Source organism: Netta rufina, assembly GCF_964035555.1.
Source record: "Netta rufina genome assembly, chromosome: 4".
In the NCBI taxonomy this organism is placed as follows: Eukaryota; Metazoa; Chordata; class Aves; order Anseriformes; family Anatidae; genus Netta; species Netta rufina.
Window position 1 is genome coordinate 66,376,658 of NC_140127.1, and position 15,718 is coordinate 66,392,375.

At 37.4% G+C, this 15,718-nt stretch overlaps 1 protein-coding gene across 3 annotated transcripts in view; it reads right to left on the reverse strand.

The window, feature by feature from the left end:
* Positions 1–15,718, reverse strand: part of ACOX3 (acyl-CoA oxidase 3, pristanoyl) — a 36,257-nt gene that overhangs the window by 11,421 nt on the left and 9,118 nt on the right. For all 3 annotated transcript variants that reach the window (XM_084285516.1, XM_084285517.1, XM_084285515.1), the window contains exons 7-13: positions 15,119–15,207; positions 5,269–5,365; positions 4,690–4,872; positions 3,180–3,302; positions 1,517–1,637; positions 908–1,027; positions 119–232 (exon numbers count right to left, since the gene is read on the reverse strand). In XM_084285516.1, coding sequence (XP_084141642.1) covers positions 119–232; positions 908–1,027; positions 1,517–1,637; positions 3,180–3,302; positions 4,690–4,872; positions 5,269–5,365; positions 15,119–15,207 — 847 coding nt within the window. The remainder of the gene's footprint in view (positions 1–118; positions 233–907; positions 1,028–1,516; positions 1,638–3,179; positions 3,303–4,689; positions 4,873–5,268; positions 5,366–15,118; positions 15,208–15,718) is intronic.

Here is a 15,718-nt window from a genome sequence, read left to right on the forward strand (position 1 = left end):
CAGCATATAGCAATGTAGAAAAATATGTAATAAATAGCAGAAAGTGAATCTCCAATCTCTAGATCTGGAAAGAATTTAAGATTCTAGAGTTTAGAATTTAACAACAACAAAAGGCTACCTGAGGAGTCCATGCAATCTTCAACACTAACGGCAGTGAATTTCCTGCCAAGGATGTGATGGTAGTCTTGCAAAAAGTTTATTGTTCCAAGAGGGGATTCGAAAGGCACTTTATCTGAAATACCAAAGACAATAAAACTGATTTATGAGAAAATAAATTAGACTCTTTGGAACTAAAAACCTATTACAAAGCCATGCATACCCTTGAAAGGCCAGATGCAATTAGGACATAATATTTATTTTATTATGGCCTAGTCCAGCCAAATGAGATGGCTGACAAGTACTGAAAAAAATTACATCACTGTGTATAAGTCCCATAAGATTCAACTCCTATTGCTGTGTTTTCCAGCTGGTGAAAATTACTGCTAGAAAACTGAAACAAAATCATTGATCTGAAGAACTACAACATGTACCGATGAAGACTGCAACCAAGTTAGGTGGTATGAACTGTTTTAAGTATAATGAACAGAGCATATGCAGACTTACAGTGATTTTAGGAGTAGTTCCATTGAACTAACCTGCACTTCACAGGGAGTAAAATACTGCATAACATGATTAAGAATGGCAAAACATCTAGTTAGCTACTGCAAGACACAGGAAAAAGTATATTTCTTGCAGCAAGTATCTGTGTATTTGTGAATGTATCATATGATGGAGTCTGTAGCACATTATTTATGCTCTACAAAATAATTAAATGACTATCAGTTGCTTTCAGTATGAAATCACCTCCTAATTCCATTACCTACTCACTGCTGGGTCCAACACATGATGCCACAATAAAAAAAATTACCTCTTATGCAATTCATCCAGCTCATTAAGTAGTTGCTGGTTTGCTGAAGCAGGACATTGTTATCTCCCTCATATGTGCAGTTTGGATCATTGTCATTTCGGATTTCACCCAGACGATTCACTTAAAAAGAACAAGTGAACACGTTAATATATTGCAATGCACCAAAAGGAAGCTAAAACGGATTAAATAATTATACTGTAACAAAATGTAAGAGTTGTCTGTTCCTGTATATATGGGTATTCTTACAAACATGTGAGCTTGAAAGTTCACTTGTTAGCTTGTGAAAATGTATACTGTGAAGACTTTAGAGAAGTGTGGCATTCAACTTAGAAGAAGACCTTTCCTCTATAAAATCTGCATCTTTACTTCTGGAATTGAGACTGAAAAAGAAAGTCTTATTTTGTCCAAGTGCTGCTGCAGATACTGCACAGGTTTAGTTCTTTTAATGTGGTATTAGGAATAAAATTTTAAAATATGGATGTGAGGAAAAATCCCTTTCTAAAATTCGGATACCTTCCTAAAATTCGGATACCATGATGTAACAGTCAAAATACACGTGAACATAATCATTTTATTTCTTATTAGTGCATGCAATAGTTTGTGACTTACTTGCAAGGTAACCATGCCCTCCACAAGCTTCTCGACACTCCTGGGCTGCCTGCTGAGCAGTCCAAGAAGACAGTGGTTTGCTGGCAGCACATAAGGCATGAATCTCACGTCCCAAATCAGCCTTGTAAAAACAAGCTACAAGTTAGTAATAATTTTCACGCAAAGTAGGCTTCTGACCAATAAAAGCCACAGCTAAGTGTACTGATTTTAAATAAGAAAAAAAGAAAAAGAATAACCTGAAATACATACATACAAATTTCTGAGATCTATGTAAGCGCAGAATCTTTTTTTTTTTTTTTTTGAAACCCCTCCCCCCCCCCAAAAAAAAAGGAAAAAAAAAACTGCCATAAAAAACTTGCTAGATACTAGCATTCTTACATGGAACTGGAAAATTTTGTGCCAGGTAATAGATACATGGCTCAGTTGTGCCAGATGAAATGGCATTGCACGGGATAGCTCACTGACTGCCGATCTATTCCTCCCAAAGATGGAGGAAGGTTGTTGAAGGTGGTACATCCAGAGAAAGCTTCTTTCTCCTCTTTGACATAAGCAATCCCTCTCTCCTGAGTCAGAAAAGGGATATTTATATTATTTACTGCTTTTTACTGCATTGACACTAATGTTGTTGGCCTTCCTTTGAAAGTGTGCTTGGAACCTTCATACTACATAGATTTTCTAGAGGTGTTGGGTTAATACCACCCAAATTGTTTGAAAGCAAATAACATTTTTTTCTTTTCTCTTTTTTTTCCTTCAGATCTCCCATACTACAAAAGAAGTTCATAAGGATTACATTCTTAACACTGTCAACAGGCAGATTTTTTTGTTACAATCTGAGTTTTATCTAGGATTAGTGACTGCACTGGAGACCTCTAGAGATAAAATAACAGATCAAATAATCAATCAGACTCTTCTGTGGTTTGTGCAAAGAGGATAAATTACAATACCCAGCCACTAGTACAGAAATCTATCACAGGCTTTATTTTAGCTGGAAAAAAAAATGAATGTTTAAGTGAGATCTGAGCAACGTGTAGCCACTGTGTAGGCCCTTACAGTAAAAAATGTCAAGATTTAAATACACACACACACACACACATATATATATAATTTATATGCTATAAAAAAACATACTGCACTTTGGCTGAGAATCAGTCCGTGCAGAGACTGATTGATAGATCAAACTACTTTATAAAGGGGTAACTTCTGATTGTCTATGAGTAGTTGAGAAATTCAGCATTAAAACTCAAAAATATTAACGTTTTTCTCCAAAAGCATATTTCCTAATGCATGAGTATGAATTGCAAACTCAAGCTAGACTTGCATGGTTTGTGCAGTAATTACGAATAGTACCATTTTGGAAAGTGCTTGATATATGACCCCTGCAATATCATTTTTATAACAGTCATAAACTGAATTTACATCATCATATACTTATGATAAACAATTTGCAAGGGGACATAGTCTTAAATCCCAGTGAAACCAATAAAACTTTAACCACTCCATTAAAACTCATCTGGGGGCTTTTCCTTATTCATCCATATTTCTGAGACATTGCTCTATCATTCTTGATCATAAGACAGCCTACTTCTAAGTAGGTCCTTCACTTAACAAATTCCAGTTTGTTGAAGTAAGAACACAGCTAAGAGGAAATGTGTAGATATCTCACCTGCCTCTGACTCCTTTGCTTTGTCAATAAGCCTGCAAAAAATTCAACGAAGTTCTCAAACAGTGATTTGGAGAAATAATCTAAGACATATGCAGCAGCCAAATAAGGAAGAAGACGCCATTGCTAGAATAAAAATTAAATAGATTTGATTGCAAACTGATAAACATATATACTTTGTAATTATATATATAAAAAATATCATTTGGGAAACAACATTCCTTTTTACCTTTTTTAAACTGGAGATGTGTGTGAAGTTATGGTGAAGAGAACTTAGCAATAATAATTTATAAACATAATTAAATATAACTATTCTGTGAATAAGTCATTTATATTATTCCAGTCCATGGATTTTGTGAATTTGTGATCAACATCCTACATCCTGTTAACCCAGTGCAGAAGTTCACTGCAGCTTTGGGGACCAACGACATTTTTTGCTCTGTGTTTACACAATGTCTGGCATACCGTGGTCCACCACCATGGCAGAGGGTATAACTGTTTCACTTGCTTGTTCATTAAAGAACCTAAGTTAGTAGTGCTCTTTGCACTTTGTGAAAAATAGAAAAAAACAGGGCTGGAAAGAAGAAAAAAAAGCATCTTTATATGCAAATCAGATGGAAGCCCATGAAGGAGAAGGGAAACTGCTTAAAGAAGCTTTTGTAGTAGAGAAAAAAGGGAATAAAGGTTCAGGAAGCAAAACCTACAGAATAAGCTGAAGTCGAGCAAAATAGAGGTTCACAAAGTAGTGGGAAGTAGAACCAGGTTTATTTAGATGAGGTGGAAAGAAGGCAGCTTTTGCTAGAGTTTGTTGAAATGCATGAAAACTTAAAAAGTTGCAAGCCTGGAAAAAAGGCACCTACTTTGCAAGGACAGAATGGGTGGGTTGGTTACTCTAGCACTTCTTACCTAACAACCTTTCTCATCCAGCTGATCTGAGTTTTCTCACTCTTTTCTAGTTTACCATTACTACCCATTTTACCTTTTTCAGACCAAAAAGTGTTTTTCATTTGCATATTCTGTGGAAAAAAAGGTTGGCTGTATTCGTCTTAAAATCAGTGCTGGCTGGATGTTCGCTACAATGATTGTCATTGATTTGTGTACTTTTAAATAATAAGGTCTAAAAAAGAGAAAATGAAGATAGTAGCAAAACATGCACTGACATTTTTTAATTCTAGTTTCTTCATCAGTACTTTTTTGTGCACATAGAAGACAGCCTTTCTCTGAAAAGGTTACTATTTTAGAAGACATATGGTTCTAGGTACTTTGGAGAGACATAAATATTTTTTTTCTTTTGCTTGTCCAAGAACTTATCTCAAAAGTCTGATCATGCCAAGAGAATGGGTAAGAAGTCTTAAGCTGCAATGAACACCCAAAGCTACACTGCATCTACACTTCAGATGAAAAAGACAATTTTAATTTCATTAACTTCGGTGTCACTATTTTGATTTGCAGTAGCTTTGAATCTGAGTGTCATTACATAAAAGTCTATAGATGCAAAGTCTGAAGTTTTTACCTGTGTTTGGTATTCAAGAACAGGTATTTCCTCTTCATCAGTTGGTCCAAACTGATGGCGAGTTGCTGAGAAGCGAATGGCTATTGATAAGGCAAGCTTTAAATTGGTTGCAGAAACTGCTGTGATCAGAATTCTGCCGATGGACAAAGATCCAAGAGATGCGCTAAAACGCTCTTTAACATCCTAAATGGATAAACGGCACAGAGTAAATGGAGGAGCTAACATTTCATTTGCCTACCCCATAAAAATACAACTCTGGAGCATGATCAGAAGCCCAGAGGGCTGGACAATTTTATTTACTGACACAGTCAGTTAAGGTGTTTGGAAAAGATCCAAAGCAGTTTCTTTAAACTACTTTGGGACTGCTGTGGTACCTCAAAAAGCAAGAAGTCAGTAAAATCAATAAGGTGAATTTAGACATCACTGAAAGACAATTAGAAAATCAGCATTCATGCGACACTGTGTCAACAATCATTTAGGTACTAGTGCTTACCAACATATGATGCTCATGCTTTATCTCATAACCTACTTGTGGCTTTGTATATTTACATATTAATGAAACAAAACTTTGATTCATACCTTGAAAGAACTGGAGTATTTCCCCTCAGCTGTGACGTCTCCAGCTATATTCAGGATGTTTTCTTTAGGTATCCTGACATTGTGAAACATGGCAAACCTAGTCAAACAAATACACAAGTAATGTAAAATCTATCTTGACATAGTTTAGGGTGTCTACATTTCAGAAAAAGGTCACAGCATGCATATCAGTAAACCCATCAAGACAGGTAGGTAATTTTTGGATAGTATGTATTCATACTCAGGCCAGTAGAGGAAATTCAATATGGGAAATTATTTGCTGTCACTCTTCAATTTGTTTTTTAAAAATTAAGGTGATGGTTAAAAAACAAACCCTCAAGGGACCCTTTGAGCAACTCCATAAGAAAATAAGTTTAAAAAAAAAAAAAAAAAAAAAAAAAAACAACCAAACAGAAGGAAGAGCAATTTATTCTCTTTGAGGACAGGGACAGTCTTCTGGGTAGTTACTTATCAGAGACCTTATACAGAGTCTGTGTGATAGACGCTTTCAGCGACAGAGTATAAACGTCTCAGTCTGCATGAACTTAGGAAAGTGAGTTAGCTTGGTGACTCAGTTATCAAAAAGCTTGGGAAGATGAAAAATTCAACTCTCTCTGCTGCTAAAACCAGGCTGGGCCATTCTGACTCCAAAGAATTCCTTGACACTGTTAATTCTGCTGAACCAAATGTCTTATTGGCTTACTGAGGGGTTGCTCATTGCAGTCTAGAGAAGGTAGTGCTTTTGAAAAGGGGGAAGCTATTTGTGTGAGTCTACAATACAGATCCGTGAGGGTCTTCCATGTTTCTGTAATACAAATGAGTACACAGCTGAATTAGTGCACTAAGAAGGAACAGAAAGGAGAACCTTCCTTTGCTTGAACTCAGACTAGGACTTCTATTCCCTGGAATGTGGCATCTTAAGAAGGGATGAGTGACATTGTCTTTTCTAAATTGTGGCATCCTAGCAGCAATAAAGAAGGAAGCTGTTAGAATAGGCAGACTGTCCTAAATATTCATATTCTTCAGGAAGAAAGTGTATGAACTGTTTCACCAAAATGGGCAGTACAACTTGGCTCGATAGGGGTAATATCTGCTCCACTCACAAATATCTCAGTATCTAATAGCACTTGAAAAGCTGCATTTGTAATCAAAGCAAATTCCTTTTGCCTGCCAATACAGGCTGATCTACTTAATAAGGCCCCTGAGAGCCAGGTCTTTCACATTAATAAATTACATAAGGGCTGCATTGCTGCATGTGCTTTAAAATTACGAGTTGTTTCCAAGGAAACATATCTGCATACTGAATTTATTCAGCCTTAGAGATACAGGCTATTTTCAAACTTAGCCACAGAGAAAAGCAGGCTATCCTAACCAAGAACCAGCTGCTTACTGGCCTTATACATGTGCTTTATTAAGTGCGAGTTTCAGTGAGACAACACTACATAATAGGACCAAATTCAGAATTTCCAAAGATCTCATATACATCTTTGTTAATATTTCTTCTTATCACTGAAAATAAAAAAATCTAATTCCAAAAAGATATTTTGGCTAAATTCGTGTTCCCTGCTCCCTGTACACCAAATAAAATTAATCACATCTAAGAAAGTATAGCAACTCTATTATTTTTAAGCAATAGCATGCACACTAGATAGAATTTGAACTTTTTAAAAATTATTACTTTAATTACAAGACAGTGTGTGTAGCAAGGACTAGATCCCTAGTTTAGCACTCTGCTTAGCTAGCTGTACATCCACAGAACTAGGAGGTGCCTTCTCCTTTGACCTTACAACCAAAGCGCGCAGCAAGAAGCTACGTATATAGTTCAAACTGTGAGGCAGACACTATCTGCTACAGAATACTTGCTTGATGTATCAGCCAGTCACAGTAGCTAATCATTTCTTAATCATAACCATTTCTTACATGCCATTAGAACAAATGAAAACTTTAAGGAAGAATTTGAGTGATGAAAGGAAGCCTTGTAGATTTTTCTAAAGAATCCCTCCCAAGCAGGAAAAGATGCATGGAAGAATGCAATGAAACATCATTTAGAAAAGCTACTGAATGGTGATAAAAACTGGACTCGTGAGCCAGGTTAGAGGAAAAGTTGACTTAACAAAGACATGATACAAAGAAATTTCAAAAGGCTCCAACTCTTGGGACTTCTATTTGCAAATATACATCTGGAGTAGGTTTAGACCTGTGTATGATGATGGCAAGATTCATAGTAGCATTAATGATGAAGATGACAAATTGTCTTTTAGAGTTTTACACTGTAGTGATTAGTTCAATTCATTCAACAATGCCGTGCAATTGTAGAAAGTCATTATATTGATGTGTGCTTGAAGCTCTGTATCTACTAACATACACATCTTCCATATAATAATAACCTGTTTTTAGGAAATGCAAGTTTACTTACATTGAACACATTGTGTGTCAAACAAAACAGCTAGCAAAATAACCTGAACAGTTTAACTCCATTTCTTCAACTGTAATATAAACCTAAAAACCTAAACGTAGAATAAGTCTTTATGGAAAGAGAAAACCTTGTAGAAAGTTTTGTTATAATCTGTCAGCCACAAGTGTAAGGTAGGTAGGTCTGCACGTTATAAAGTGTTACCTAGAATTATTTTGATTAAAAAAGTATACCTTCTTATAATCACTATTCTTCATAGCTAGTGAACAAGAACACTAAATTTCTACTCATTATGTAACAACCTATTTTCTTATTATGAAAATTGATTCAAATAATGCACACTGAGACAGGTTTTAGAAGTTCGGATTTCTTTCCTTGATATTGGCCATTAAAGATACTTTATTTCCTTCTTTTTCTGTAAGCTGCTATCAAAACAGAGGCATGTAAAATGGCAAAAACTTTAGGAAGCCAAGGAGAGAGATAGAATTAGCAATTAAAAAACCCACAGAAAGCTCCCGTGCATTAAGAAATATGATATATTGCCTATAAGCACCAATGTTGAAAATAAAAGCAGAACCTTATAGGATCTGGGAGTTAGCCGACGTTATGAAATGACTGCCAACTGCTGTTATGCTCCCTCTCCAAGAATTTTGCTATTTGAAATTATTAGACATGCTGGCCAATTTGAACTTGATATCGGAACGTATTAAAAATAAATAGTAAGCTTTAATGAAGTCAACGATCACATTTCTAATGGTTATTAGCCTAGGAAGCACAGTGAATAGACATGGACCACATCTGTCAACGCATTTAGGAGAAAATCTCTTCAAATAATTGAAGAGAAGTAGAAATATCTTACAATAATGGAACTGTATATACAGCCATGGGGATATCAAGTACCAGCAAATTTGGAAAATGTCTGTGTTTCACATGGTGATGACAAGACCATAGGTTTGAAAGCTACCCTAATTAGGGACTCTTCTGCACAGCAATTAGTGTGTCTGAGATTAAGACCTCTCTGCAAAAGAGACAGATAGCTGCCACTTTAAATATGTTTCACAGAGCTCTAAAGAAATGTGGAATTTTACAGAATCTAGTACACAGGTAAGACAACTGTATTTCATAGATTTCTTCTACCAAGATTAGCTGAGCTGAGTGAAGCACTATTCCAATAGTAACATTTTTGTTTGGGTTCTTTGGCCGGTGGTTTAGGGAACATTTCAAGTAAAGTTAATCTTACTGACTTTAAATCATGCAAAAGTAATTCATCTGGTGTGCAGTAATGCTGATTAAAAAAAAAAAAAAAAAAAAAAAAAAAAAAAAAAAAAAAAGAGCAGCTGGAAAAGCCACGAGCTCCTTTTGCCAGTACTAAATTAATAAGCTATTACCTATGGTACAAATAGCTCAAATATGCTTTAGTGAATTTCAGACCCACAAAAATGCCTGTCCTGCCAGCTTTTATTACTGACTCTGTTAGAGATGGTGCAGTGACAGTTCTGTCAATCCTTTTAGCCAGAAACAGAAAGCAGGTGAATGGTATTGAAAAACTGCAAGTCAAGTGATCTCACGGCTGTTTATGAGACACAGTAAACCTTCGGAAGAATAACATTTAAGAGGTTTGGTGAAAAACTTGTGGAAGAGAAAGAAAACAGCCGCATATTCCAGACTGAAACTCACAGAAAGGTTAAAGTTGAGAAGAGTTACAGTGAGGCTGGGGAAAACTGAAACGCGGTATTTTAGCTCCAGTTTCTAAGAACAAAACTAATCTAAGAATGCAGGTCTGTAGAAGAAACATTCAACAACAGTAGTAAAACAACAGAGGCCTCCTAATCCTATCTTAATGGACTCCATGGAGACACAAAAATCCAGTCACCCTACAGTTCTTATAAGTTAAGTGCCAGTCAGGCAAGGAGTTCAAGGAGTTCCGGATGGTTAGACCCCTGCAAAAGTCAAGAGCAGACAAAGCTCCGCTAAGGAAAAAGAAAAAAAAAAAGGCTGTCTGAAATACACTACAGATGTGAGGCCCAGTTTCTGCAGGTGATAAAACAACTTTGTGATCAGATCTGAATCTGCCTTTCCCCGTTAGTACCATCAGTGCCTGTCATTATGACAGGCATCACAATATGTCTTATTGGCTATCGTGGCTAAACTAGCTGTGGCTACGCTGTTGTTGTGTACTTGCAAGTGATAAAAATGAGAAGGGGATAATGCATTTAGCTTTTTAGCGATGTGACCACATCTTAGCCATGTATGCTGCATTATATGTATCCATACGTCTCACCTTGACTGTAGAAACTAAGTGGAGAGAGTGAAACAGGGAAATATCAGTGAAACCACTGCAAAATCACTGTTTTGACTTAAATTGCAAATATACAAGACATGTCTTACAAAATATTCCTCACAAGGACTGACGGTAGTGTATTCAGGTAACTTAAGTTCACGTACAGGTATTTTAACTATTATTTGTATTTTATAGCTGCTTCATCTGTTCTCTTCAGACACTTGTTTGTGGCTCTGGTCAGTGGCTCAAGGACAATAAAAACCTCAAACAGGCATGAGCTTGTTATTTCTAGAGAAGCACAACTGATCTCTATGCTTGCTTTCTTATTTACATCCCTATACTGTCACTTTCCCTGTACCGGAACAGCCTCTACTGTGGCCTTGCAGTGAACCAGACCTGACAAATCATCTGCTTGAAAATAGACTTTTTTTTTTTTTTTTTGGTGAGATTAGTTTTCAGACAGTTCCTGTTCCCTAGCTGAGTCCACTGCACAGCACAAATGTTTGTCCCAGCACAATGAAAAAGGCAGTGTGGGAGTAGAAACAAACAACCAAAGGACCATAGTGTGCAACTTATCTTCAGCAACTACTGCTCTGGATTGTAAAATGAAGCTCCAAGAGACTACTTAGGCTCCAAAATGAACTTCAGCTCCAACCTTCCAAGTGAAATAACTGCAAACATTGGGAAATCTAAGATTTAAAGGCATAAATTCTGGGAGACAAAAATCCTTTGAAGGACTAGGCTTTCATTTGGTCTACACTTCACATCAGCAGTAGCAGAATCTTAATTTATTGTGTGTTTGTTAGTATTTCAGTTTCACTGCCAGTAATTCATTAACATTCTGCTACTGCTACAGCTATCAATAAATAAATTAGCTAAACATTTAAATGACATAATACAAAGGACTTGAATTTGTATGATGTATGACATCTCTAGCATGCAAGGAATTGCAGTGAGGGCTTTCAGAACCCTCAGTTTCTTTCCAGGAGGGCTTCTTTTACAGGACTTACTGCTTTTCTGTCCAACAAATTCCCTTTACCCATTCCTCTTGGGTTTTGTGTTTAGTTTTCAGCATTCAGAACTCTGAATCTAGCTTTGTTGTTACAGAACACATTGAATGTCACAGCAGGTTGTATGTGCAGAGATCACATGCTAACTGTATATGAAAGGTTGTTAAAACTGCTAGTAAAAACCCTTCGGTTTTCTGAAGTCCATCATTAAATTAGATACCACTAACAATTCCTGTTCACCCAGAAGACCCTTTTTTCCCCTACAAACAATTCAGTTCAAATAAACAGCTTTCTCTTTGGCAGTGGTCTGCTGTATTGTTGATAGCTTAATTTCACTAGTTCTTCCCTTATCGTAGGTTTTGTCTGCTCAACAGACCATATCCACACTACCAGTAGATACAGCTGAATGAACTCCGAGCTCGTTTTATAAAGACAGGCATGTTCAGCACTATTTAAGAAACACAATTAAAACTAATTTTCAAACTCTTTCCAACATAAATTCAGGTGGGCATGTTTTCTTTTTCTGAATTGGAAAAGCAGCAGTTTACTCTTAGTTACAACAGGATATGAAATTGTTTCACTACTGATTTGGTGGCAATCATTTACTGAGGTGCGCTGCATAATGGGAAGGTTTGGTAACGTTACATTACCCAGAGTAGACAAAAAACAAAACAAAACAAAACCAAGACAAAGGGGAAAAACAGAAATGGCCATCAGCAATTAAGCTCTTGTTTTACGTTTCTCAACTTCTGTACCTGCCATACATGTTACTGAAAAGCCCCTGGATCCTAACTACACTTCTGTTTTTTTTTTAGTGCTTGTTTTTTTTCCCCTGATATTTCGATTTTGGGACCACAGTGAACAGCATATTTCACAGAGTGCTAGACTACTAGCAACAGGTGGACATTTTTGTATTATAAAAATAAAGACTGAAGCACTTGCATCCCCTAGTGGCAGCCCGATTTATTTTTTGGAGTCTAAATTTAACGTAAGAAAAAATGTATTTTTATCTTTAATCACGTATGTATTTATTACACCAAATTTTGTGAATGACAAAAAGAAAGGAAGATAATTTAAAATACTTTGAAGTGATTTTTTTTAAATGTTATTCTAGTTAAATGACATTCTAGTTAAGAAGTTATGAGAATTATTTGGAAAGACAGACTCTGAAGGAGCAGGTTAGTCAGTTGAATTCACACCACAAAAATTCCCACATTATTTCTGCAACTCTTACTGAAAACATTACACTTTGTATTAGAATGTATCAGTCAAACTTCAGCCAAATGACAGAGGAGATTAATCTTTTAAAACCAAAAGGGACTGTTACAATCACCTTCTCTGTTCTCTTACAGAATCACAGAATCACAGAATCACAGAATTTCTAGGTTGGAAGAGACCTCAAAGTCATCGAGTCCAACCTCCAACCTAACGCTAACAGCCCTCCACTAAACCATATCCCTAAGCTCTACATCTAAACGTCTTTTGAAGACTTCCAGGGATGGTGACTCCACCACTTCCCTGGGCAGCCTGTTCCAATGTCTAACAACCCTTTCAGTGAAGAAATTCTTCCTAACATCTAACCTAAAACTCCCCTGGCTCAACTTAAGCCCATTCCCCCTCGTCCTGTCACCAGGCACGTGGGAGAACAGGCCAACCCCCACCTCGCTACAGCCTCCCTTGAGGTACCTAAAAAGAGCGATAAGGTCACCCCTGAGCCTCCTCTTCTCCAGGCTGAACAAGCCCAGCTCCCTCAGCTGCTCCTCGTAGGACTTGTTCTCCACGCCCCTCACCAGCTTCGTCGCCCTTCTCTGCACCCGCTCAAGCACCTCGATGTCCTTCTTGTAGCGAGGGGCCCAAAACTGAACACAGTACTCGAGGTGCGGCCTCACCAGAGCTGAGTACAGGGGGACGATCACCTCCCTCGCCCTGCTGGTCACGCTGTTCCTGATACAAGCCAGGATGCCGTTGGCCTTCTTGGCCACCTGAGCACACTGCTGGCTCATATTCAGCTGACTATCCACCATCACTCCCAGGTCCTTCTCTGCCTGGCAGCTCTCCAACCATTCCTCTCCCAGTCTGTAGCTCTGCTTGGGGTTATTGCGCCCCAGGTGCAGGACCCGGCACTTGGCCTTGTTGAACTTCATGCAGTTGACCTCAGCCCATCGGTGCAGCCTATCCAGATCCTCCTGCAGGGCTTTCCTACCCTCGAGCAGATCGACACACGCACCTAACTTGGTGTCATCTGCGAACTTACTGAGGGTGCACTCGATGCCCTCGTCCAGATCATCGATGAAGATATTAAAGAGGACCGGCCCCAGCACCGAGCCCTGGGGGACGCCACTAGTGACTGGCCTCCAACTGGACTTACATAGCATAAATCAATTACAATGTCCAAGCAAACTAGATTTTTTTCTCCATGCCCTACAAATATGCTCACGAGTTTAAATCTGTATACCCATGTTGAAAAGGCATATCATAAACTTCGAGTACAGGAACAAAATCTGACATCTCTATCAGTTTCCCTGTACTCCGATCTTCACTCTGACCATTTATCCTAAGTGTTACTCTATGGAAATATATCTGATTTACTTAAGTGTCAATGGTAGTAGAACCAGAATTCATATGCACATTCAAGAAACTAGCAAAATATGAGGTAGAGGCTAATGCTTTTAATAACAGCATAATGGGATCTAATACTTTATTAGATGAACATACATACAGATTATATGACAAATTTTCATTTTTTTCTTTTCCATCCTCATGTTGTGCTTAAAACAATGCTGCAAATTAAGAATGAGCAGCAGAATTTGACTATTTCTACTGAAATACGAAGCTGGATTACATTCGGAATACTCAAACCCATGTTGCTGTGCCATCTGGTGGCTACAAGTTTGTAATGCAGATGCAGGCAAATCCCAACTAAACCTCCCTAAATTCTTGTCCAGGCCTCTTCTCACATCCATCCTCTATAAAACTTCATTTGCTGTATGCTTTTTTTTCTTCTTTCATCTGTGTCTTTACGCTACAGAGCATCAATAAGAATTATGTACATACACAGTCAGAGCCACTATTGACACTATAGGTTATTTGGGGTATTAGGAGGTTAAAGTCAAAAGACAAGAGTTTTTGTCTTTTGGTAAAGACAAAAACTACAGAACACCTATGACCTGCTGGAAAGACAGTCAAAACCATTACATTGCAAAGAAGGATACCTTAAGATATCTGCTTTTTGCAGATGGCAATGGCACACTGCAATGGCACACTATGTAGGTCAACAACTGAACAACAAACTGAATCAACAGAAAAAAAGTAAATTGCAAGCTTAAAGAAGTGACACCCACTAACACCCCCTTTATTATTTCAAATTTCTTGTCTTTAAACAGAGCTGTAAAAATAATGTAGGGGTTTAAAAAACAATTTTAAAAATTTTCTGTTTCTATGCACAAATCTATCAGATTCCTTTGGTCAGCAGAGACTCAACATGGCCACTCAATGCCATGACTGAGAAATGAAGTCCAGGAACTTCTTTATTTCAACTGTACACATAGAATACAGAAGAAGTAACTAACCTCCTCATCTGAACTGGACAGGGTTAGTCCAGGAACCTCATGGCTTAAACAAGACAGGTAATGAGTCTCTGACCTGTGTCAGAGATCCAGACCTACTTGGTCACAGTAATCTTATGTCTTTACTAACAACAAGCCTTGTCTGTGGTCCTCTACTAGCCCTGCTTTGGGCTGGAAATTAATGTGCAAAAAAAATGAGAGCTTACACCCATGTGGATTTATAGACTAACATGCTTTAGCTAGTAACTTTTTTTTTTTTTTTCTTTTTTCAGTATTACTGTTGCAGAGTCTGACTACAAAATCACTCTGTAACATCCACAGAGTTATCAGTGGCACTTCGTACTCTAAAAAGTGAGTGGAACAGAAAGACTGAAAGTTCCAGGAATAGAAAATAATGAAATTCAGGATTCTTCAAAATTGATATTTCATTTTATTTTAAATAGCAACATATTAAAGCTACTAGCTACCTCAGCCCTTTCACCATCTCAGAAGGACAGGCAGAATTGACACAGGATTTCAGGATTTTGCACCACTATGCGTGATATAATGTAGAATGTTTCCTTGTTCAAACAGATAGACTTACCCATTATCTAAACCATTCTGCCCAAGTTTCTTTCCTATGTCACCTACCATCACACCTGGCATAGGTAGGAGAGTTTTTGTATCTCGAATCTGCATAGAAGAGGAAGGAAACATTAGTTCAGTTGTGGGACAATTAAAGTTCTTGGTTGAACTCTTCAAACAGTGAAAATATTCCCAATTTGTATTCTGTCATTAATACTAAAGAAAGCTCTCTGATTTTCCAGGCACATAATCCTAGATATAACTCATACTTACATATCCATTCATTCAGGACATAGGTCCCATAATGAAAATTACTTAAGCTAATAACAATACTTCGTTAAATAAGCCTTAACACGGACCAAACTAACATTGAAACCTCCTTCAGGTGCACGCAGAGAGCAGCAATCAACCTAACTTCAATTGAACAATCATCTTCGAGATATTCCCTGACCTTAAGCCTTGTCCAAGACTTTCAGGACTTCATACAGCATAGGTTATTTCTAACTGTATAGGCAGTGTGATAATCTTCAGGCTTCTTACCTCTTCTGCATTTTCCAGTTGCAGAAAACTGACATAAAATTGGCTGAACAACCAGCACAAAAACACAGTGAACATTTTA